General features: G+C 38.5%; 1 protein-coding gene across 1 annotated transcript in view; it reads left to right on the plus strand.

The window, feature by feature from the left end:
* Spta1 (spectrin, alpha, erythrocytic 1) overlaps positions 1-25,567 on the plus strand; it is a 63,180-nt gene that overhangs the window by 17,073 nt on the left and 20,540 nt on the right. Inside the window, exons 9-27 of the mRNA XM_013030508.1 lie at positions 1,377-1,454; positions 1,596-1,751; positions 3,287-3,491; positions 5,896-6,077; positions 8,667-8,910; positions 10,031-10,153; positions 10,604-10,821; positions 11,816-11,908; positions 14,048-14,185; positions 15,880-16,031; positions 16,764-16,950; positions 17,987-18,088; positions 19,410-19,501; positions 20,360-20,504; positions 21,711-21,892; positions 23,436-23,535; positions 23,633-23,830; positions 24,575-24,718; positions 25,212-25,315. Coding sequence (XP_012885962.1) covers positions 1,377-1,454; positions 1,596-1,751; positions 3,287-3,491; positions 5,896-6,077; positions 8,667-8,910; positions 10,031-10,153; positions 10,604-10,821; positions 11,816-11,908; positions 14,048-14,185; positions 15,880-16,031; positions 16,764-16,950; positions 17,987-18,088; positions 19,410-19,501; positions 20,360-20,504; positions 21,711-21,892; positions 23,436-23,535; positions 23,633-23,830; positions 24,575-24,718; positions 25,212-25,315 — 2,843 coding nt within the window. The remainder of the gene's footprint in view (positions 1-1,376; positions 1,455-1,595; positions 1,752-3,286; positions 3,492-5,895; positions 6,078-8,666; positions 8,911-10,030; positions 10,154-10,603; positions 10,822-11,815; positions 11,909-14,047; positions 14,186-15,879; positions 16,032-16,763; positions 16,951-17,986; positions 18,089-19,409; positions 19,502-20,359; positions 20,505-21,710; positions 21,893-23,435; positions 23,536-23,632; positions 23,831-24,574; positions 24,719-25,211; positions 25,316-25,567) is intronic.

Here is a 25,567-nt window from a genome sequence, read left to right on the forward strand (position 1 = left end):
AACCGGAAGTGGCGCTGTGGCTCAAGTGGTAGAGTGCTAGCCTTGAGCTGAAGAGCTGAGGGACAGTGCCCAGGCCCAGAGTTCAGGCCCCATGACCGACAAAAAAAAAAAATTCTCTGTGTTTGATTTTACAGATGTGTAATGTATTTAGATAATATGAAAGCCAAAAATTATAAAGATTTATCTTCTGATAAAAAGTAGGACATACCAGGAAACTTATCCTGCTTACTTTTATAAACACATTCATTATACAAAGTAAATTTAGTACAAAGTGAATTTTGAAAATGTTTCAAAATAATAGGCCATTATTTTCCTCTGATGAAATATCTGATGTGTCTTCTTTTTAATAAAAGTTACTTGGTCCATATTCAATATAGAGTCATCACTTAAAAGTTTGAAATCTATTTTTAAAAAGTTTTTCTTTCCTAGATATATCTCAATATAGTTTTTACTTCAGTTGTCATATTTAGAAGACCTAAATAATATCTACTCTTTAATATCTACTCTTTTCCTTTATTGTATAGTTCTCCTTTTTATGTCTTCATCATTATGTTTCTCACCTAATATTATTACAATTTTTCTATGACCCTAAGTTCAGAGAATTACTCAATATATGAAACCTACTTTAAAGGTACAAAGAACACTCTATAAACCCAATATCTGGAGTGTCTTTGCCTGTCTCCCAAAATAGTGCTTACTTTAAACACATATACACAAGCAAACATATACACACACTGTATACCATCTTACGACCAGCATTAAAAATCCAATAGTCAAATTCCAAATATTTCCTGTAATGATACTTATTAATTAATTCATATTCTTATTCTGTTTATTCTAGTAGTTAACAATGTAATACAGTTAATTTTATAGTCATTATTTATTTTAGATCATTTTCCAATTCTAATGAATAAATTCTACACTATAGCCATTTGGAGATTTGGGAATGCGTATGGATAAGCACTCACCTCTATACTTTCTGACTCCTCTCTCCCAAATAACTAGAGACAGAGATGTAGCTACAGATGTATATGGTACACAAATGGGTGGAAAGAGATTAAAGAACTAGAAAGACTTTGACAGGGACTCACTGTTGATGTGGTGCTTGCTTTGTCTAGATAATTTCAGAACTGATTAAATATTCATCGGCATTTATTTACTGTAACCTGGACTGGAAGAGTACTGTACCACAGACAAGGCAATCGGCATGCCTAAAGTGTATGTTTTAAATACAGATTTTTATAGAAATCAGGAATAAGACCTAGGCCTACTGACTCTCAGACTTTTCATCTTCCCATTTGTCTATGTTTCATCTATAAAGAGCTAAACTCAGGGGTCACTAAGGCAAAACATTTTTTTCTCTTATTTTCTTTTAGACTTTGGATGAGACTGCAACAAAACTTATTGACAATGACCATTACGATTCTGAGAACATTGCTGCTATCCGTGACGGGGTATGTCCACGGTCCCCAAGCTTCCACTTGCTGTGCACTGGGATCAGGAAAAGCATTGTGTGCCTGGTGTCCATGATGGCAGTGGACCTTAGGTATCCAGTTAGGTCTCATTAACAATGAGTTTATGCATATTTTTTGCAGTTGTTGGCCCGGAGGGATGCCTTACGTGACAGAGCTGCCACTCGACGCAAATTATTGGTGGATTCACTGCTTCTGCAACAACTGTATCAAGACTCAGATGACCTAAAAACTTGGATCAACAAGAAGAAAAAAGTGGCAGATGATGAAGAATACAAGGTAGGCAAAGTTCTCAGAGCCTGAATGTTTAGCATCAGTTGTTTTCACAGAATTACAGCCTCGGAGCTAAACTGAGAGCTTGTAATCCCTACTTATAAAATGAAGATACAGAGCATGAAAAAAGGAAATCATTCCCTAAAGACGTATACCTTATTAAAAACCAGGAATCCAGATTATGCTATTCTTATACCCAGTCATCACTCTCCTCTTTCCTCCGGTACATATAGTTATAATGGTCCTTAACAAAACAGGGTAAGGAAAAGAATGCTCCATATGTGTCTGCCTTTCCCCCTTTATCACTGTTTTCATCCTTGTCTGTATCCTTATTTCTTTTATTTTATTTTGTTGGTGGTGGTGGTGGTCATGGGCTTGAACTCTGGGCCTGGGCACTATCCCTCAGCTCTTCAGCTCAAGACTAGTGCTCTACCACTTGAGCCACAGCATCACTTCCAGTTTTCTGGTGGTTATTTGGAGATAAGTCTCACAGACTTTTCCTGCTGGCTTTGAACCATGGTCCTCAGATATCATCCTTCTGAGTAGCCAGGATTACAGGTGTGAGCCACACCAGCTCCTGGCTTTATTCTCTTGCCCAAGTTGATCTTAATTCACAATCTTTGTTTTTCAGGTTCCCAAGTAGCTGTGATTATAGACATATGTCACCAGTCTTACAGTAGGAAAGCATTCCTCATCTCACTATATCTATAATATTAAAAGCAATCTAAGAGTTTGGCACAATACAGGCTAAATTTAGTTTTGCTGGAAAGGGGAAATTCTAAATGTTATATTTGAGGAAAGTAGGCCCTGAATTTGAAGTCATCCAAATGTATTCAGTTAATTAGAATGGGGTTTGCCATATAGGTTAGGAGCATGAACCTTGGAGAAGGCAAACCTAAGTTTAGATTCTTGCTGTCTACTTTTTTAGTTTAACTCCAAACTATCTCTAAGCCTTCAACTTCTAGTCCTTAAGGTTGTTCCAAAAATACTATATAATATAAACTATTATATATGTTTGCTATTTATATACCTTCACATTTACACTCAAGGGTAGAATTGCTCTCTCGCTTTTTAGGTTCATATCTACTGAAAGTATTTACCTCTCCAGTGAGTAAATACATTCTCTTGTCTCTTTATTAGAACTATAATGTCTTACTTGTACTTTTAACTCTGTGTAGCATGAGTTTGAACTCTATAGAAGAGTTATGATTTCAGTCCACACACAATAAACAGACCTTCTCTATATGGGGCAAATGGAGGATGGTTTATATACTATGAGAAGAATGAAAAATAATTTGGATCTATTATGACAGCTCTGACTGATTGTTAGTGCTTGCATGTGGGTCACATTCAAGCTATCCAGGCCCAGTAGAAATAAGTGCTGGATGAACCATTCTGTCATGTATAATAGTGCAAGTGAATGAATGGTAATTGTAATCACTTCTCAGTTTAGTTAGGTTCATGTGAAGGTAGTTTCTTGTCCTCAAATTTTTCTGCCCTTCATTCTTAGAGTAGTGATGTACTTTTCCATCTTTTATCAGGACGTACAGAACTTGAAGAGTCGTGTTCAAAAGCAGCAAGACTTTGAAGAGGAACTGGCAGCTAATGAGATCATGCTCAACAACCTTGAGAAAACTGGCCAGGAGATGATTGAGAGTGATCACTATGCTTCCGATGCTGTGGCCGCTCGTGTGAGAGAGGTTGCCAGCCTCTGGAAGGAGCTGCTGGAAGCCACCGCTCAGAAAGGTCAGAAACAGAGGTTTAGGTGGAATGCTAATTGTTCCTAAACTCTGCAACCTACCACTTCCATTGTTGTTATCATGAACTCACCTGGAGACCATTAAAAAAAAAAAAAAAAGGAAAGCTTCCCACTTGCTTTCCCATCTCTTCTTTTTGTTGGTCAGTATTTTGGATTCTAAAGGACAGAACCATTTATACTAACAAAAACTGATCTTTTGTTCATGTATGTAGATTTTTAGGTAAGATTTCCTTTGTTTCCTTCAATTTTTTTCCTTTTTTACTGTTCTTGAATAAATGTTACTGCATCATCTATTGACTTGTATGAAAACCTAATGCACTTAAATTTGGTTTTGCACATGTTGTTTCTATAATCTAGACAGAATATGGTGACATGTGAATAATTTATAATTTAGATATGTAAAATTGACATTAAGCAAAGTATATTTTATGAAAAATTATAATTTCAGTCATCTAAAACTGCAAGAAAGATAAAAATAACAGAGTGGAGGGAAGAAGATAAGAAACTGTATTAGTGGGGTGAATGTGATCAGAGTTCATTACATTCATATGTGAAAATTCACAATAAAATGTCTCACACTGTACAATTAATATGTGCTGATAAAATGTACATAAAATGACCTTATTAGATTTACAGGAAAAGAGGATTGGCATGTGATGCTACAATATCTTATTTTTACTGTACTGTTCCTTTTTTTTAAACTGATTTAAAATATTTATTCTCTGACATAAGTTTTTTAAAAACTCCCCACATGTATGTTTGAATGGTTTTACTCATATTTTACCTTGCCTCTTACTTTGGAAAGTTAATCATTTGTCAATATTTTTTATCACAAATAATGAGTTAGTACCTTCATTATTGCTTCATATTGTTATTACTTTAAGTAGTTATTCAAAGGAGTTGCCATCTAACAAAGCAATTGCTTTGAATACAATATATCTTTTTTTTCTTTTAATTTTATTGTAAAGGTGATATAGAGTGGGATTACAAGAGTCAAGTAATGAGTACATTTCCTTTTGAACAATGTCACCCCTTCTCACATTCTCTCCCAGTTTTTCTCCTCCCAAGTTCCCTCCCCCCAAAGTTGTATAATTCATTTCCAACATAGTGAGTTTCACTGCTCAATTGGTTCACCCCTTGTCCCACCATTTCTGTGCTTCCCCTTCCCCTCCCCAAATCAGATAGACTTATATACAAGACAAAGGGTACAGAAATTTTTAAAAAAGTAACAGAAGGGAATAAACAAAAGAAAAAAATGAAAGAAAAAGAAATGAGAAAAGAATCACAAACATATAATAATAAAGTATATCTTGATTGGTGTCATCTCTCTCAACATTTTCACCCATCCCTCCTCTAACCCCAATGTCCCTCATGCCTCTTAATTAACCCCTTTTGAGTATCTGCTTCTTAACCCTTTTTGAGTACCCACTTTTGAGTATTTTAGTTTGCCGAAGTCTGATTTTGGCTTTCCAAGGAATTACACTATTTGCGATTGTCCTTAAATCTGCCTATTTACATTAATATATTTGTATATACTTGCAAATCACCCAATGTATTTACATAGGAGTTTGTAAGCTAAATCTAGCTTCTACATACTAGGGAAAACATGTATCCTTTCTTTCCAGCCCTGACTTACTTTGCTTAACTTAATTTTTTCCAAGTCTTTCCACTTCTTTACAGGCAATACCTTCAGTATTTCTTCTGAATGTCATCTATAGACATGACTCTGCCCTACTTACTGAGGAGAAAAATCATAGTAGCATAGGATGTCATGGCTACTTCCTGCAATCAAGAGACATAGTAATTGCCTTACAAAAATAATTGCAGTATGTTGCTTCAATATCATAGAATCAAGAATTTTCCCACTCATAATATGACTAATCAACTATCTGAAAGAAAACATTGTGGGAAATGGACTATGATAGAAGAACAGGCAGTAAGAGAGATGGTGCCAAGTTCAAAGAAACCAAAACTTCACACTGAACCAACTCCAGATTTGATGTTTCTCTTTGAAAAATGTGTCATTTTCTCTTTGAAAAATGTGTCATTTCAGTTTGGATCTCTTTGTAAAGTCTCAATAGAGTATAACAAGTGACCCATGAAAGTATCTAAGGTAGTTAAAAAATCTGTCAGAGCAGAGATATATTTCACTAAGAATATAGCTATTATTTATCCCAATTTTGCTACCTTTACAATATTTAAAACTAAATTCCATCAGAATTCTAAAATTTTAAGATGACTTTTGTATAATGATAAGCAAGACAGTTATCTTGCTTTTTTCTCTTGGTACTATAAAACTATTCTATATCTCCTTAAGTTGAAGGAGAATTATCATAGTGTCAAGAGGAACAGTGATCATTATTAATACCTTATACCTAATGTCTTTCCCAGGATCCCAGTTGTATGAAGCCAACCAGCAGCTGCAATTTGAAAACAATGCTGAAGACCTGAGGCATTGGCTGGAGGAGGTTGAATGGCAAGTTGCCTCTGAGGATTATGGGAAAGGCCTGGCTGATGTTCAGAATTTACTCAGGAAACATGGCCTCCTTGAGTCAGCCGTGGATGCTCGTCAGGTTTGTTGTTAAGTGTCTGGCAAATGTAGGAGCTTGTAATTGTTCTCTGAGTGTACCCATATTAAGTAATTACTATTAAAGAAAGTGAGAGAGCAAAGAATGAAAGGAAAGATTTCAAAAATTTTAGTTACTCAGCTATCCCTTCCCAGTACCTCCTCCAATTCTGCCATTCTCCTGAGTGCCTTTCTTCAGAACCTCATTTCTGATATGACGCTATTTTATTTTAAAATTAGCATACATGAATAATATGAAGGGGACATGGCTCGAGTAGTTCAAATCCTAATACTGCCGAACATTAAAATTTAAACACAGCATTTTAAACTCTTCTAAATATAATACTGTTCTCTCAATTTAGAAACCATAGGTTTTATAGACAGCCTTGACACTTTCTCCTTATGTGGTTTATGGAAGGTCATTTCACCTCTTTTGCCTGGATACTATCACTTGTAAAGTAAGTGTTTGGGATAAAATTGTCTTTTAGCATGTAGATATTCTATGATTCAAAGTTAAATACAAAGTAGAATATTCAAAGTCAATTCTACCCATGTTTTAATTAAGAAAACTAAAATCTATAGCTATATAATGACTTTACAAAGACAATGAATTTCCATAGACAAAATTAACATCAGGGTTGGTATACATATACCAGACTCCTATTTAAAATAACTTTATCTGGTTACGTGTTTGTAGCATAGTTACTATGAGTTTGGAGAGTATTTAGTAGAAGTTCATTTCTAGCTGACTTAATTTCTTACTCCAGGAGTAGTCTTTTTTTTTTTTAATGACTCTGCTGCTCCTTGAAAGGTCCTACTCTTAAAAAGATATCTTTAATGTCTGCTATTTTGTTACTCTGACTTATATAGGAAAGCCAAAATAATATACCTAAGGCATAAAAAGAGTTCAGTTGTTTTCATAGTTTTAAGAATGTTCAGTAGCACTTTAAATTAAATGAAAGGCTAGAGGGAGGGAAATATGGCTTTGAATCTATATAAAGGAGGTGGATATGGAATCAAATTTTAAGGAGGGCAGAGTAGATTCTTGTTGAAGTTTGTTATTTATTCAAAAATAAATTTAAATCCAAGAGAATAAACAGCATATTAAAATTCTTTTTTTGGGGGGGTCTGGTTGCAGGGCCTGGACGTGGGTGCTGCCCCTCAGCTCTTCAGCTTTTTTTTGGTGGGGGGGGGTCCAGTTATGGGGCCTGAACTCTGGGCCTGGGCGCTGTCCCTCAGCTCTTCAGCTCAAGGCTAGCGCTCTACCACTTGAGCCACAGTGTCACTTCCGGCTTTTTTTTTTTTTTTGCTTATGTGGTGCTGAGGAATCGAACCCAGGGCCTCATGCATTGCAAGGCAAGCGCTCTACCACTGAGCCACCTCTCCAGCCCCATTAAAATTCTTAAGAAACAGGTAGGTGGAACCCTTCTTGGAAAGGCAGGGAAGATAGTAACCAGGAATTGGTTCTTCTGCAGAATAAATTTTAGATATAGAATGTTGAAGTTGGACATTATCTTCAGTTTTTTCTATCACAAAGTCTTCCTTATGTACATGAGGAAACAATCAGGGCAACAAACTTCCAAGATCCAATTGCCATCAACCATTAGCAAAGAATAGAAGTCAGGTCTCCTATCCCCTCAGCCCGGAGCATCTTGCTCTACATTCAAGGTTGTGGAAGTGAAAAGTGTCTCACTAACAAGGATATCCGATATCTGTTTTATTATAGTATTTTTAAAGTATAAGAAATGAGAAAAGTTATCAAGAAATTTCCATTTTTTGTATATCTTTTAATTTTTTTATAGAGAAGGAAATATATATATATATATATTGACAATTTTGTTCAAAAGTAAGGAAAGACAAAATCAAACACTCTAGTAGCTGAACACTGAAAAACAACATAGAATCAGTAAAACCAATACCTTGTCCTGTTTCTTGAAAAACTTCTCTTATACATCTCCTTCCAATAAACAAACCAACCAAATAAAAATGCTATGTACCATAATTCTATCAGACCTCACTAATAAAGATAAAATTCATCTCATATCTACTTTGATATATATAGAGAGATGTGCAACTAGAATTTTATTTCTGGGAAGATCTCTCACAATCCTGTTTTTATATCGTTTTCCAAATGAGAATACCTATGTGTAGCCAAGGATAGCCATTGTGTCTTTTGTTCCAGGATTCTAACATTTGTTTCCACAACACCACATTTTATTTCCTAGGAACTTAACTTCCAGAAGATTTCCTTTTCATTTGTAAACCTAGCTCATTTCCAAGGGAGAGGGAGAGAATTGAAGAGGTGCACAAGTACAAAAGGCTCCTAGTTTTTCCCCTGGGGTCCCCAGTTTATCAATACCCACCATGAAAGGACTATAGCTCTGATTTGTCTGATTTTCTTGGGGCTTCTTTGTCCTTTCTGAACGTATTTTGAAAATTACTTTTCAGTAAAAGAGCTGTCAACATAATGACCCCTCCCAGTCTGTCGCTGGTTTAGAGCTCTTAACACTATACATCCAGGAGCTGATTCTTCCATTGCTCTCTCCTCCCTATTAAATTACAGGATTTTCTGACACATGTTTTATTTCTTCCTCAGGATCAGGTGGAGACCCTCACAGACATGGCCGCACATTTTGAAGAAATAGGACATCCCGATTCTGGGGATATTCGTGCAAGGCAACAGTCCTTGGTGTCTCGATTTGAAGCTCTGAAAGAGCCACTGGCCACCAGGAAAAAGAAGCTCATTGACCTCCTCCGTCTGCAGCAGATTTGCAGAGACACAGAAGATGAAGAGGCCTGGATCCAAGAGACTGAGCCCTCTGCAGCTTCTACCTACCTTGGTCAGTAGAGCCTGAGAAGAATGAGCAATATGGAAGGAAAGAACGAGCATCTGCAGATCATTTGAGAGACCTGGGGTACAGTGATGGAAGGATAGAAAATTGCTCTCAGCTCTTCCTTCTCAGTGACACATGAAAACTTGAGAAGATCTAGTCTTCAACTTTTTTTTTTTTGGGTCCGGTCGTGGGGCCTGAACTCTGGGCCTGGGTGCTGTCCCTCAGCTCTTCAGCTCAAAGCTAGCGCTCCACCGCTTGAGCCACAGCATCACTTCCAGCTTTTTTCTTTATGCTTATGTGGTGCTGAGGAATTGAACCCAAAGCCTCATGCATACAAGGCAAGCTCTCTACCACTGAGCCAACTTCCCAGCCCCTAGTCTTCAACTTTTTACTGCATGTTTTAAACCTTAAGCTACTGTGTAGGTTCTCAACTGAGAAGTCATAGTTAATATTTGAGGTAGCAAGTACTTTTGTTGAGTTATTGATGACTGCTTTTTGTAACTATAAGAGCTGTCACAAAGATGAGAGTGTTAATTAGCCATAAGACTGTCTTATTCTTTGAAAGCTATTAGATCACATAAATGAATACCAGGATAATTAATTAAAGCTCAGGTAAAAACAGATATAAGTATTGTACAACATTGTGCTAATGTTTTGGGTGTGTCTACAAGAGTCTAGACAATGGGAAAACTTCCTAGAGGAGAAAAGTCTGAGGCTTTTTTGAAAGCATAGAGTTTCTGGGGGGAGTTTTTTGAATGGGAAGTACAGAGAAAGAAAGTTTGGACAGAAGAGAGGTAAAGCATGGTTAAGGAAGGTGAAGCAGATAGTCTAAGATGGACAAGATTCAGTGTTCATACTTTATTGTGTGAAGTTAATGAGGTACATTTTCTCTGTGAGATGGAGTGTTGCTGTGCAGTCCATGCTTGCCTAAAACTTGGCTTGCTACACATGTTGGCCTTAAACTCATGATTCTTTTGCCTGAATCTGGGAGCTCCTAAGTGGAGATGGATATAGAATGGTGAGATTGCAGGCTTGCGTCACCATGTCTAGTTCATGAAGCAGATTTTATAAGCTATTCCTAGTACACTAGGCTAATTCACATCCTTGACATTCTTTCTCTCTGTAGGTAAAGACTTGGTTGCAGCTAAAAATCTCCTGAACAGGCATGAAGTCATCCTGGCAGATATTTCTAGCCATGAGCCACGCATCCAAGCGATAACAGAGAGAGGAAACAAAATGATAGAGGAAGGTATGTGTGCTGTAGACTGAGCTGGCCAGAATTACTGCTCTAGACCTCTGGGAAGAAAGTTGTATGATCTTGGAGCTTCTGGAGACTCAACTATAACTGGCTCATTTTTTTCCACTTCATGCAGAAATTCCCTTTGGACAGATGGGTATAGGACTTGGGTTAGTTCAATATTTTTGAGATATGCTTTTGCTAATTCTGAGTATAAATAACACAAGGATATTCTGTTTCCAGGTATAGACCCATTTACCACCACACATAAACTTTAATTCCCTATTTAATTGCCCTTTCTACTTAATCTCAGCATCCTCAGATGTTCCCAGGGAATATAAGAAAAGTGCCACATCGACCAAATGTGTCACCTTTCTTGTGCCTCTGTTTCTCTAGTCCAGGTTCTCAAAGGACTAGAGTATGGCAGGCATTAATGTTCACTGGGACTGTACCTATCCACAGAACACTTTGCTGCAGAAGATATAGCCTCTCGGGTTGAGGGTTTGAACAAGAATATGGAGTCTCTCTGCACTCGAGCTACTAGGCGGCACAACGATCTTCAAGCCAATGTCCAGTTCCAACAGTACCTGGCTGACCTGCATGAAGCAGAAGCGTGGATTAAAGAGAAGGAACCTATTGTCGACAATACTAACTATGGGGCTGATGAAGAAGCAGCTGGGGTAAGGTGAAGGGTGGGAGGAACATTGTCTAGTGAATACTTAAAATGCCACCCAATTATGAATTTAGGTTTGTTGAGGTTATAAGACAGCTTCAGGTTGGGACAGTATGGAGTTTCCACAGACAATTACCTCTGGCCTTCTTCTCCTGGAATTCCATCACAGTTAGCAAGAGGTCCCAAAAGAGGTGCCAAATTTTTCTAATCCCATATAAATCCACAGATTCTGTAGAAAATACCTAAATTCAATCTTGGGCTTTCATAAGCCAATCACGGTCTTAAGATAGACATATCTTAATTTCAGTACAAGTGAGAGCCTCATGCTCTCATTGGACATTTTTTTTTTGCTCATGGCTGGTGCTCTCCTACTTGAACCATGCCTCCTCTCATTCTGGCTTTTTGCTGGTTATTTGGAGATAAGAGTCCAAGTATTTGTCTTCTCTGCTAGCTCCCAACCATGATTCTTGGATCTCAGCCTCCTGAGTAGCTTCTTTGAGTAGCTCTTGATTTCTATATTGAAATAAAATTAGACAAGTATGTTGCAGCCAGAAAATCCTCAGTGATGATAATGACCCTGCAAGCCTGTTTTTTTCATTGTCCTGTGGAAAGCACATCTATTTCACAAACCTTAGGCACTAAGCATAATTGACATGTACATTTAAAATTGTTCAAAGTGACGTGATAAAGTGTTTCATCGTTAGGAGAGAGGGCAAGCAGTACCATCTTTCAGCTATGATAAGTTGATGAACCTATGGGTGCCAATTTTAGTTCATTTTTATTTCAGGAAATATATTGAAGTTGTTCTTCACTTGTTAATCCAGTATGCTTGACTTTTGCAAATTTAGGATTCGACGAGCTTTGTAATAAACATAAAACAAATCTTCACAGCATGTAAGACAATCACCATAAGCCAAAATAATGAGTAGTGGCAACCTCTCCTGGTACAGTTAGTGTGCCTCTTAGATTTTCTCTGATGATTCTTTCATCAATAAATCCAGGCTCTTCTTAAGAAACACGAGGCCTTCTTAGTGGATCTCAATGCGTTTGGAAACAGTATGCAAGCCCTGCTGGACCAGGCTGAAGCCTGCCAGGTAAGAACTCTGTGATGACAGAAATCACATTCCTCATTCAGTGGCAAAAGAATTCTCTTTGTCACAGATTTCTTTTTTTAAAAAAAAAATTTACAACCACTGAAGCAATTGCACAGGAAACACTAAGTTCTATCTTCTATATTACTAAAATATCCATAAATATTTAGTTCAAATAAGTTTTCAATAAATATCATCACATGTACATCATTATCTATTTTGGCTTTCCCCTTTTCTTTTTTCTTTCCTCTCTTCTTTATTTGTAGCTACGATTCTTATCTTCCTTGTGAATTCTGTTCGTTTTATACTTAACTTTCATTTAAATATGACATTTAGTAAATGTCTGCCATATTCATGCATGCATAAGAATAATTCTTACTAACAAGAAAATTGCACTTTGTCAGGGGAGTAGGAATAAATGTTACATTATATATGTATAAACACAAAAAGGAGTCCCAAAAGGAAGGAATATTCTGTCCTCTTGAAATAAGATTACCAGAAGACAGAAAAGTTCTTAACTGAGATGAACCATTTTATGTGCATTATTGTTTTAAATGAATATTTTTTGTGCAGAGAGAAGAAGAAAGGGGCTGTTCTAGTTGATAAGCCATGAGAATAGATGAACTGTGCAAATCAATCAAGTATGTTTGGGAATGAGAAATGCAATCAACTGAGAATATGAGAATAGCTAGGGCACAAGGTGAAATGAAATTGTGGGAAGTGATGAATTTGTGATCAAGTAGATGATGTCACAGAGCTTCCTATGTGTAAGACAAGAAGAAGAAAAACACATTCATCTTCCATTCAAGAATTTTTTTTTTAGTGAAAGACTTCGTGGGATTTTGCACACACAGACTCAGCATGAAAAGTCAACATACATTCACAGAGCCCTTGCTGGGCCTATGCCAGACTGTCCATAGTGAATGCTTAGTCACTAGCGGATAGACTTACATAATACATGTCAAGGGGAAATGTGCTATGTGAGAGACATTGAGCCAGGGGAACTGCAAGGCAAGACCCATCAGATCTAATCTGAAGATCAAGTGGGTCATTGCTTAGGAAGAAGAGTTATATTTTGCTTATCATGGCAGAAATACAATATTTACCAAAAAATGCAGAAAACTCCACCTTGAACAACTTTCTTCCCCAAAAGAAACTTTTAATACTACATTTATGCTGTCATTTTTTTTAAATTGTGTGCTCTTTCTTGTTCTATGAGTCACCCATCTCTAAAACAGAAGATCCACAAATCTTTGTCAGAAAAACTTAAGTTGGGATAGATTGGGGAAGGGAGGGGCTCCACGGGAAGAAAGAGTGACACAGATCAAGGTGCATTGTATTTACAAACTATGTGGAATTGAAATACCTTAAAGATGAAAAAAGAAAATCTAAATACAGGAGGAATAAAAGATCAAGCAGTCTTTATAATGTCATTCTCGCGGTCTTACTGTCATAATGATTTGCATTTCTCTTATGGCCAGGGATATTGAACATTTCTTCATTATACATATTGGTCATTTCTATGTCTTCTTTCAAGAATTACCCATTCCGTTCCTTTGCCTGTTCATTAACTGGGTTGTTAATCCTTTTGGAGTTAGCGTTTTGAACTTCTTGCATACTCCATTTACTATTCCCTTATCAGATGCATGTGTAAAATATCACAATGAAACACCTTTGTACAATTAGTAGTCAGTAAAAAAATAAATAATAACAAAGGTGCAAGCAGGTATGAAAAATGATCAGTAGAGGCCTGGAAGAAGGAGCTAATGATGACAAATTATGGGTCTTTCGGTGTGTTAATCAGCTTTCTGGAATGTTGATGTATATAATCTTTTTAGGCCTTCTTAGAGAAGCATATCACTCCACCCAGTTTAAGAATGGTATCTTCCAGCATTTACTGTTTCTGGCAAGCTGTATCCTTATGTTCACTTATGTTCATATTACCCAGCAAGCCAGCCCTCTGATTCATGGTACAGTAGAGTGGTAACTCTGACGGGTCATCTGTTTTCACCTCTGGTGGCCATAGAAGACATGTTAGCCAGACATTGCTCTCTGCTGAGAGACCTCAGGGAATGTCCACCACTGGTCGGCACCAGAGGGACATAGTTTGTTGTAATAAACATATTCTACCCCGACCCACAGCAACAGCAGGCTGTACCAGTGGAGGATGCTGCGGAAGAAGTGAGGGTTGTGGCTTTGTATGACTTCCAGGCCCGCAGCCGCCGGGAAGTCACCATGAAGAAGAATGACATCTTAACTCTGCTCAGCTCCATCAACAAGGTGACTTTTCCTTCATCCTCATTTCCATAGACAAAGTGGCTTCTCCACACCCATCTCTCCTGACCCTGTCAGGTGTCCATGGTTTCATTACTCTAACCCTTTATCTGCCACACTTCTTTAAGTAGTATCTTTTTCCAAAACTAATTTTACCACTAAGGAAATACAGAATCAAAGAAGCTAAGTAATATAAGATGTAATACAAAGTATGAGTTCCGGTTCTCTGATAGGTTCACAGGATTCAGCTGTCCCTGTCTTCTATCTGTTTGCGTGTTCTGCTTCAGTACAAGTATCCCTAGGGACAGAGCAGCAAACTTTGGGGTTAGGAAGAATCAGATGAAAGACAAGTTTGTTTGGTTTTTTTTTGTGAAGGGTGCAGTGGCTCACATCTATAGTCCCAGCTATTTAGAAGTCTGAGACATTTGAAGCCAGATTGGCAATATTGATAGGCAAAAATAATGTTTTATTGGCTTCAGTTTTTTATGCTTTGTGCCTATAAAAAATAGTGATAGAATAGTGCTTGGAATTTTTTAATATACTTCTTTTGTAAGAAGTCAAGAAATTAGCCAGGCGTCAGTGGCTCATGCCTGTAATCCTAGCTACTCAGGAGGATGAGATTGTGGTTCAAAGCCATCCTAGATAAGAAAGTCCATGAGACTCTTATCTCCAATAAACCATGCAGAAAAACGGAAGTGGCACTGTGGCTCAAGTGGTAGAGCACTAGCCTTGAGCTGAAGAGCTGAGGGACAGCGCCCAGGCCCAGAGTTCAAGGCCCACGACTGACAAAAAAATAAAGAAGTCAAGAAATTTTATCTTCTAATGCTTAATTAATTTCCAAAAGTTCTTGATGAGAAAAGAAGAGAGTTGGGCTATTGTTATTCTGAGTAATGAATGTTTCCAAGAAGCAAGATATTTCATTATCAAACAAACTCAGTGCCAGTTTTCCTTACCTAGGCCTCTGCATTTCATGACAATGAGTCTCTGACAACATTAACTCCAGAATGGTTAGTAAAGCAGCAGTCAAAAAAAACTATATTTATTTAGAGAAGAGCTTAGATGAGTGAGTTTCAGAGCAACTGACAGTTTTCAGTATCTCTGGAAGTAGAACAGACAGGAGAGATACGCATGCAGTATTGTCACATGCAGAAGAATGTGCCAGCTAGATTTACAGCTCCTTATCACCTGGACTCTGACATTAACCAGACACTGGTGGCTCATGCCTGTAATCCTAGCTACTCAGAAGACTGAGATCTGAGGATCATATTTCAAAGGCAGACTGGGCAGGAATGTCTGTGAGTCTCTTTTCTCCAATCAACACCTAAAAACCAGAACTAGAGCTGTGGCTCAAAATGTCAGAATGCTAACCTTGAGCACAAAAGCTAAGAGACAGTTGCTAGGACCTGAGTTCAAACCCAATAACAGAGAGAGAGAGAGAGAGAGAGAGAGAGTGTCTGACATCAATCACCAGATGGCTTGATTTCAGGGACTTAGACTTACTTTAACAATTCTTGCAACTCCTCACTGGCTGTTTTTTGTGATGGTGGAAATTATCGGCCACCTGTTCGTGAGGGTGAGAGTAACGACTCTCAGCCTCCAACCTATGTGTAGAGACTTCCTTGTGCGAGTTGAAGCCTGTATTCCTTGTGAGTTTTTCAGAAATCAAGGAAGGAGTGAGAATTTGCTGGGTTTTTTTTCAGGACTGGTGGAAAGTTGAAGCTGATGATCATCAGGGTTTTGTCCCAGCTGTCTATGTCAGGAAACTGGCCCATGATGAGCTCCGCAGTCTCCCACAGCGGCGACTAGAAGAGCCAGGCAATATTGCCCAGCGCCAGGAGCAGATCGAGGACCTGTAAGTTCTGGAGGCTTGAGCCCTGGGCAGTGTTTGGCCAAATACTTCCTGTTGACTGAAGGTGCTTCACATGGTTCTGTGTCTCTCAGTTAATGAACGTTTACAGGTCTTTAGGGCTGAGCAGACTTAGGATGCTTCAAAAACGTTTTTGTAGTAATTTTTTTTTAAAAAAGAAAGCCCAGAACCATATTAGGTCTTTGCTTGCAGTCATGCCCTTAATAAAACCATCTTCTGCCTCCCTGGTCAGCATTCCTTCACGATTACAAAAGCATTTCCTGAGATCCATTATAAATACTGTTTATTTCATATCCGGTTTTCAGTTGATAATCAAAAATTATTGAATTGATAAAGGATGCTTCCAGTCATACTGGAGTCATCAACATCTTCGTAGTTTTTTTAAAAAAATATTTTATTATCGTTAAGGGGTTATACAAAGGATTTGACAAAACAGTTTATGAATACCGTGAATCTTGATCAATGTCACCCTTTCAACCGTCTCACCCACCCAACTCACCCCTTCCTTCACTTTTTTTGATTTAAAACTAATCCTGTGTCTCTGCTCTTAATATTTTTTCTGCCAACTTTATTCCCCACTTTTATTAGTGATCTTGATATTTTTCTTCTTTTCCCTTCTGTCCTTTTCAACCTCTACTTCTTTTACCCCACTCTACTCTTCTGTGTTTTTCTCCTCCATTTTGTATTCTATTCTATTTTTCTAACTTGTTCACCCAGGTACCACTCCCTCCTGGATCGGGCAGAAGATCGCAGACGTCGTCTATTACAACGTTACAATGAATTTTTGCTGGCCTATGAGGCAGGAGACATGCTGGACTGGATCCAGGAGAAAAAGGATGAAAACACCAGAGTGGAACTTGATGATGTTTGGGAACTGCAGAAAAAGTTTGATGAGTTCCAGAGGGTAAGAAAAAAGAATCTTCTCCAGACTCCTTTCTGGAGGTTGTCACAGTTTCCATGTCTCCTCCTGTAAGGCTGTAATTTATGTTGTACTGGTTAAGTGTCTTCCCCAAAGCTACTGAGAACTCCACTCAGTAATGAATATCAATTCTGCTGGGTAGTTGTAGTTGTTCCCAACAGAAAAGGAAGCTCAGAGAAAAGTGGTTATCCTAACTTTCCACTCTTTGACACTCTAAAATCTCCTTGGGAGTGCTGGTCTCCAAGAATTCTTCAATGCTTGACCTACAACACACTGTATTTCTAAAGCCTGGGCTCAAAGTGGGCTGGAGTGGAAATCTGTATAGAATTGAATTGTGGGATGGAAGCTGGAGTGGGAAGAGTAGTGACAATTTCTAAGTACCTAACCCTGAAAACCCCTTCATCACTGCTTCACTTGTATTTATTCACCATCTTTACTTGTACTGAGTACAAACTTCCTTCTTTTCCTTTGCTTATGATATTCTCCATGTGGAACATACACCATATATTTATGTACATATACATATATATGTACATTATATACAAATGTATGTGTGCATGTGTATAATACATATATATATACATATGTACAGATATATATACAGAGAGGGAAAGCATTCTAGAGCTGCTCCTTAAACATCCTTTAATACAGGGAAATAAATTAGCCAATGAAATTCTGTAAAAGTAGAGGAATTTGGAGCAATAGAAAACAATACCATGTAGGTCAGGTATGGTTCGCTATGGTAGTATGAATTAATCCAGGGATGACTTTAAAAAATGGATAGGCCTCACACTCCATATAAATAGTAGTTCTCTTGCTAAGTTTTGAGTTTGGCTCCCGGATATCAGGGCTTTGGGAACTCTTTCAGTGACAGATGGGAGGAGAGTAGCTGTGTGCTTGCAAGTGAGTTTTGGCAATAGGTTTCAATTGTGCTTAGCAAATAGCAATTGGAATGGCTTAGTGTGTGTGGAAGACTTCTGAGAAGGATTCACATTGCAAATGGGCACATTTTGTCCTTCAGGATTTGAAGACCAATGAGCCTCGATTAAGGGATATCAACAAAGTAGCTGATGATCTGCTCTATGAAAAACTTCTAACACCAGAAGGAGCTCATATCCGGCAGGTAACGAAGGCTCCTTTCACTCTTCCTCTTAGGAATCCTCATCTTCCTTCAATGTATTTGGCTTCATACTCCACGGATCAGTTGTGACATGCACAAAGTCACAGTTCCAAAAATTATGAAACTGGCTAGAGGACACACTAAGCACAGCAGTCCATACAGTCCAGCCACCTTTATTTTCTAATGAACATCATTAAAGCAGGTTCAGCTTGTTCTCTGTGTGCCTGCACAGCATTTTGGAGAGAGAAGGATCAAAGAATTGGGACTTCAAATGCAGACTTAGTTTAAAGAGAAATTATTATGAAGTTTAAAGAATATCAAACTGATCTGGAGGAGAGTTGGGTTTAAATCCTACCTCTGCTCTTGGCTGTCTGTGGGTCTGTCTTTGCATTCCCAAAGTAGAACAGGATCATTTCTACATTTCCTTTTAATTTTCATCATATTGAACATAAAGTTCTTACCTTTTGACCTACCACCGAAATTATCTTGAATTGAAAATGCAGAATACATGTACTTAAACTGACCTGAAATCATTAAATTACAACACATACCCATCTCCTTTCACTTCCACACACTAAATCAAGTATTCAAATATATGAATGCAAAGATAGTATGGATAAAGGAACTAGGGTAGTGGGAAAGAAGATAATCAGCAAAGTTCACTGGAAGAGATGAGCTTAGAGAAACATAAGAGAATTTAAGAATTCCCTCCTTATCTGTAGAGATTGAAGAAAGGGAATAACTCACCCGATCTATGTCTGGAGCTATGACTCCACAAAAGACCAAATGAATGTTACCAGAAGGCAAATTTTTTCTGGTTTGTTATAAGCCAGGAAGCATAAGTTCCCCTCTGCTTTCGGTGGCAATTTTCCTTGAATAAAAGCAAGAATGAATCTTCATGTAAATAATGTATCTATCCCCTGTGGAAAACAATACTTGAAGAGACCATTAACTCTACTCAATTCAGAATACAGAAAGGTATTGTTTGCCATAGAGAAAAAAGCCAGCATGGAAGGACTAACACAATACTTGCACTTATTTTTTTTTCAGAAGTTCCCATCTACCTTTTGTAACAGTAAGCAGTGATCCTGGCTACAAGCATGATAGTTACACCTGCATCATCAACATTCAGAAATCCCTTTATCTCTGCATTGCCATGAAAGTGAACCAAGCTTAAGATATTCAAGGAAAAAGTAGAACTATGCAACTTGTGAAGGAGATAACATGAAAATAATCATTTAAATCCCAACAGACCATAGGTGCCATTGGCTCACTTGAGCTAGCAAGCTCTCTGGCTAAAGTCCTATGTGTCTGCTTCTTTTAGGAGTTGAATACCCGCTGGGATTCTTTGCAGAGGCTAGCAGATGAACAGCAGCAGATGCTAAGCAGTGCCCATGCTGTCCAGATGTTTCATAGGTAAGAATTTTAACTCCAAAAAACGTTGCTACTCAGAACCCACACGCCGAAGCCATGGACCTGGTTGCTGGGGTAGCCACCAGTAGCACCCTTCTTGCTGAGATGAAGACAGTTTGCTAATTGGAGATTAAGCTCTTCTGCAATAGATCCCTCACTTGATGACTGGATAGCCCAAGACAACAAACTTCACTTTTCTAATGTCCAGGTTGGACCCTGGCACATCATTAGTAGTTTATGTATGCTTCCAAGGCAGCAAATCAAACTTGAAGTAGAAACAACAGGTCTAAGTCATTATATTCCTGAACCTGAAGTAAGCAGTGAGGGACAAGAGCTATCTCATTGACTTTGACTATTCCTTCAACACTTTTTCAAGTGTGATTCTCAAACTCGTACTTACCTAGGAAACACATCTAAAAACATGTACACAAACAAAACACTTTCATATGTATAAATGTATTTTTAAGGATGAAAGGAAGAGAGAACAGAAACTTGGATGGGCTTCACTGTTCAAACTAGCTTATGATGTATACACACACACACACACACACACACACACACACATATTACAACAATTTAGCTCTTCAGCTAGACAACCTAGTTCAAATTTAGGACCTACCACTTGGCAATGATAACACCTTTATTTTCATTGAGTCCTAGTTTTCTGGTTAGACATATTGGAAATGGCCATGGTACCTACGCCACTAGGAGTTGTGAAGGTTTAAGAGCCTAAAGCCCAGCCCATCTAAAGGATGACATTAGTGGTGGTGGTGATGGTGATGGTGCTGGTTCTAGTGGTGACTTTCTGGTGAACACGGCTAGTCTGCCTCTGGCACACATTATTCCTAAATTCTTCACCAGAGAAGCAGATGACACAAAGGAACAGATTGAGAAGAAATGCCAAGCCCTCAATGCTGCTGACCCTGGCTCAGACCTGCTCAGTGTCCAAGCCCTTCAGCGACAGCACGAGGGCTTTGAGAGAGACCTCACTCCTCTGGGGGAAAAGGTAAGACAGTGCTACAGTGCTTCCAAGATTTCTAACACCTTCCTCTCCATTTTATGCCTGTATCAGTGTCTCCTTCCCTGGTTCTCTTTTGCTCTTATTCGCCTTAGTTAGGGTTGTTTCGTTAACTATATTTCTTTGTCTTATTTTTTGGTACTGGGAATCAAACCCAAAATGTTGTACTTACTGGGCAAGCACTTTGCCACTGATCTGCCCCAGACTGAATGATTCAGTTCCAGTGCCAGGTCCTAGGGCTTGAACTCAGTGCCCAGGCACTTCCTTGAGCTTCATTTTGTTCGTGACTAATACTCTTCCACTTGAGCCACAGCTCTACTTATTAGCTTGAACCACATTTGTTCTTGCACATTGTCCTAAAGCAAATCCACTAAAAGTTCATACTCATGTGGATACAAACATGGAGAAACATACATTGAATTTCCTCTTTCCAAGTGAGCACTCTATATCTCTTTTCCACTTTAATAGGTGTTGTGATCAGAACTCGTGGCAAACAGAGACTAGTGACTAAAGGAAAAATAGCATATGCAGGATGGTCAGGCCCATATCCAATAATTATGCAGTTTCCTCGGGTAGGAAGTGGATATGTTTCATCAGAACCCAAAAGCAAAGCCTGGAGCTTGCTAGACACATTGTAGCTAGCATACAGGTTGGTGATTTGACTCAGAGACAAAGGTGGGTTTTATATGAAGAATCAGAATGTTTGGGTTCCCTAGCTGGCATTGTCACTTAACCACTATTCCCCCAGGACTTCTTATGTATTTACTTATTTATTTACTTATTTTTGTGCCAGATTTGGGACTTAAACTCAAGGCTTACACACTGTCCACTCAAGCTTGGCACTCCACCTCTTGAGTCACACCTCTACTGCTGGCTTTTTGCTGATTAATCAGAGATAGGAGTCTCTTTGATTGTCTGCCCTGGCTGGCCTTGAACTGTAATCCTCAGATCTCAGGCTCCTGAGTAGCTAAGATGACAGATGTGTGTCATCAGCACCTGGCTTGACTTCTCCTTTTAAAATGAAGACTAAGGTCCATTTTGACTGCCTCAAAAACATTATCCTCTGAGGTAAAAGGTTGATACTATTTTATGTGTGTGTGAATAGATATCTAGTTCAGGAGACGACTGCTAAGACTCAGGACTCTCCTTCCATTAAGGTTCAGGTGATTACCAGACCTGCTTTATCTCCCCCAGGTCACTATGTTAGGAGAGACAGCAGATAGACTCTGCGAATCCCACCCTGATGCCACAAAGGACCTGCAGAGGCAGCGAGCACAGCTACACCAGGCTTGGAATTATTTACAAGGACTTACAGAGGATCGTAAGGAGAGCCTTACTGAGGCCCACAAGTTCTACCAGTTCCTCAGCAAAGCCAGGTAAAGTTCAAAAGGTCGACTTCCACCTGACAGGATGGGCAGTGTCCATATCTGGCACTGAGCAGATCCTGCCAGAGCAGTGGGGATTCAGGGACTGTTCACTGCTGAGTTTGTAAACTACCACATTCTACATCTGGATGTCAGGCTCAGTGCCTTGAAGCCATAAAATATTAAATTTAAGGAGCATAAAGCCACATTTGCCAATTAAGTAAGATTTTGTAAAGGACATGTTCTATCTACAGTGCTATGCCTTGAGTGGTAGGGTTCAAAGATTTTTCTTTCCACTGGAGAGGCAGACTACAGATAACCATGATGAAACAAAACACACACACACACACACACACACACACACCACAGTGCTAGACAAAATAGATACTGCATTATAGAGACAAAGGAGCATTTTATTCCTTACAAGTCAAGCTTTTAACAGAAGGGAAAGCTATTTATACAGCTGGAACTGAGCAAACAAAGGCCACAAAGATGAGAAAAGCAAAAAAGGTCCATGAAACAGGAACAACCGAAGTGTGGCTTTGTATGCTAGAGTGGTAAGGAGAGGTAAATATTGTAAAATGTTAGAATCAAATCCTAGAGAATACTGTCTACACATTATCACAACTCGAAACCTACCTTGCAAATATACACATTGTGGAACAATTCAACCCCATTATATCCATCTGGTTGGAGGAACAATTGGTATTGGAAATCCAGGAAGGAGTAGCTCAGAATACAGTGCTTTTGAAGAAAATTATTTTGCAAACTAGCCAAATGATTTTCTTCTAATTTAGCATCTTATGGGTGTATTGTGTGCATATATGAAAATCCACTGTTTAAAAATGACAATATAAACAGAGTACGCACACCTATTCCTGAAAATCATATATATCATTACTGTTACAGGTCACGTGACACCTCCTTAATATGAAATCTTATTCCTTACTATTGCAGAGATATAATAATGCCCCCAGACTTTGTGAAACCTAAGACTACTTTACAACTTTATATAGTCCTGCTTTTCGAGTTTAAAGGAGCTATTAGTGTCTAACTTTGGTTTCCTTTTCCCGAGTTGCTTGAATAAATTTCGTTTATAAAAAAAATTCTCTGTACCCAGAGAATTAATCTTAAACAAGAACATTCTTCTGAGGACACGGGGGAACCAATGCAATAGCGATATACACAGGACAACATGTTGGAAATGATCTGTTTAACTTGAGGGGGCTGGGGAAGGAAAAGTAGAAGAAAAATGATGGAATGGGTAACAAGTTAGACAAGATTTCTTATTACCTTATTTATGTAACTGCAACCCCTCTGTACATCATCTTGACACTAAAAAAATTAAAAGTAAAAAGAATATTCTTTACAAGATATTTAATTTAACCATCATACATAGTGTTTAAGTTAAGGCATGGTTGATTTTTGCCCTCCTTAGTACATCTTAGTTTATCTTGTCTAACTTCTGGACTACCATGAGTGGAAAATAGGCCTTGACAGCACACCTTGTATTAGGTTGCAGTTTTCTTGATGATCCCAATGTCTATTTCCCTAGTGACCTAGAGAATTGGATCAAAGGCATTGGTGTCATTGTATCATCCCCTGAGTTGGCTGAAGACTTAACTAGCACAGAGATCTTACTGGAGCGACATGAGGTATAGCTACCAAGCCCACAACCACTTGTTACATGACCTCATTTAAAATTGTTCACCAGGATTGGTCTTACCAGGCTCTTTCCCCCTCTTCCCACAGGAGAATCGTGTAGACATGGAGGCAGAGGCTCCCACCTTCCAGGCCTTAGAAGACTTTGGCACAGAACTTATAAAGAGTGGTCACCGCAATAGCCCTGAGATTGCCAATAAGCTTCAGGATGTTCAACACAAAAGAGATGATTTGGAGAAGGCTTGGGAACAACGCAAGAAGATGCTAGGCCAATGTCTGGAACTGCAGGTACAGCAAATTCCCAACAGTTATGTGGGCTTAGCTGCAGTCTGTTTCTTGTAGCCATTTTATATGCTTATTACAGGCATTCAATGCACTGGACTTTCTGTTATAAACACAAGAGCATCTCTTATCTGCTCAGTACTCGGCATTGTAGGATGAGCATTACTGTTTACTCTTATCCCTGTTAGAAAAACAAACAGATAGTACATACAAAAGGATGTGATTAAAATTTATTGATTTTTTTAAAAGACATTGATTTTCATTGAGAGCATGTAATATACAGGCCTTGAGGCCACAAAAATTAGTAAAATAGTGTTCCATTTTTTAATGATGAAATTAGAAATGTAGAACACATCATTCTATTACAAGAGATGGTTGTTAATAAAACAAATTATATCAATTTGTCAAAGCTGAGAAGGAAGGGATAGTTAAGGAATACGAATGTAGAACCCTTAAAAGGCTACTTCTATGGATAATGTTTGTAAGTCTTGAAATGACCATTCAGTCTCTACTGGGTATAAGATATAGGAGATAACACCCTTAAACTTGGTATAGCTGTTTTTTCAAGTGTGTGCTCAGGAAAGACAACAAGTTTTGGTTATAGCTCAGATTCACTGTTGGTTTGTTTCTTGGAAGAATGTAGGCAGCCCTCACAGGATCTTTGGTGTTGCTACCGTGGAGAGGGAGAGTCTAATTCCCTTGGTCCAACTGGACTAAACATGGCTTACCTCTCTAATTTTACCCCTACAGTTGTTCCGAGGGGACTGTGAACAGATTGAGAGCTGGATGGTAGCACGGGAGAGTTCTCTGAGGTCAGATGATGAGGATTCCTTACGCAGCCTGGCAACTTTGATGAAGAAACGGGATGATTTGGACAAAGCAATCATTGCCCAGGTGATAAGCTAATATAAAAGCTCTAGTCATAACTGTTAGTAATCATGACACAAATCCTGGCTTTCTGGTTTCTAAGTGTTTTGATTCACATTTACATTCCTACAGAGGTGGGGATCAGGTAAGGTAGCTTGACAGTGTTTTACCCAAATCACCTGTGACGATTGAATTCACCTTTCAAAACCCAAAAATTTGGGACTATAAATGTCTGTATTTCAACACCCTGTCTGATGCAGGATTCATCCACTACAATAAGAATCGTCTGTTCTTTAGGGACCTCAACACTATATAAGCAGATCATCTCAGAATGATCACTCACTATTTTTCAAACTGATGAATTAAAATGCACCTGCCCATCAGGCATGTATTCTTTGGTCCTGGATTCTGGCCCCTGAAGCCACAAAGGGAATCTCCATTCTACTCTAGGATCCAGTCAGGGATTACTCCAATGGCCTGCTTTCCAAGCATCTAGGATCTTTTCTTTTGCTTTATCCAGGAAGGGAAGATTACTGACCTAGAACATTTTGCTGATAGACTCATAGCTGATGACCACTATGCCAAAGAAGAAATTGTTACTCGGCTCCAACATGTGCTCAACAGGTCAGACCTGCTGCTACAGGAAAATATAGCAGAATCTCTCTTTGCTGGCATCATTATGAGGGTGATACTCTGAGTCCTTGTCCTTTCCCCATGCCTTTAACTAACCTGACATCTTGGGAAATTTTCTAGTCTAGACTTGTATACAGAGTGAAAGACTTGGAAGTGACTTATAAATTACCTCAGTTAACCACTGTGTTTTATATCTGAAAACCATGAGACTGTGTGCATTGAAAAGGGATAGTTTAGAGAATG

The sequence above is a fragment of the Dipodomys ordii genome, unplaced genomic scaffold (assembly GCF_000151885.1).
Source record: "Dipodomys ordii isolate 6190 unplaced genomic scaffold, Dord_2.0 Scaffold131, whole genome shotgun sequence".
In the NCBI taxonomy this organism is placed as follows: Eukaryota; Metazoa; Chordata; class Mammalia; order Rodentia; family Heteromyidae; genus Dipodomys; species Dipodomys ordii.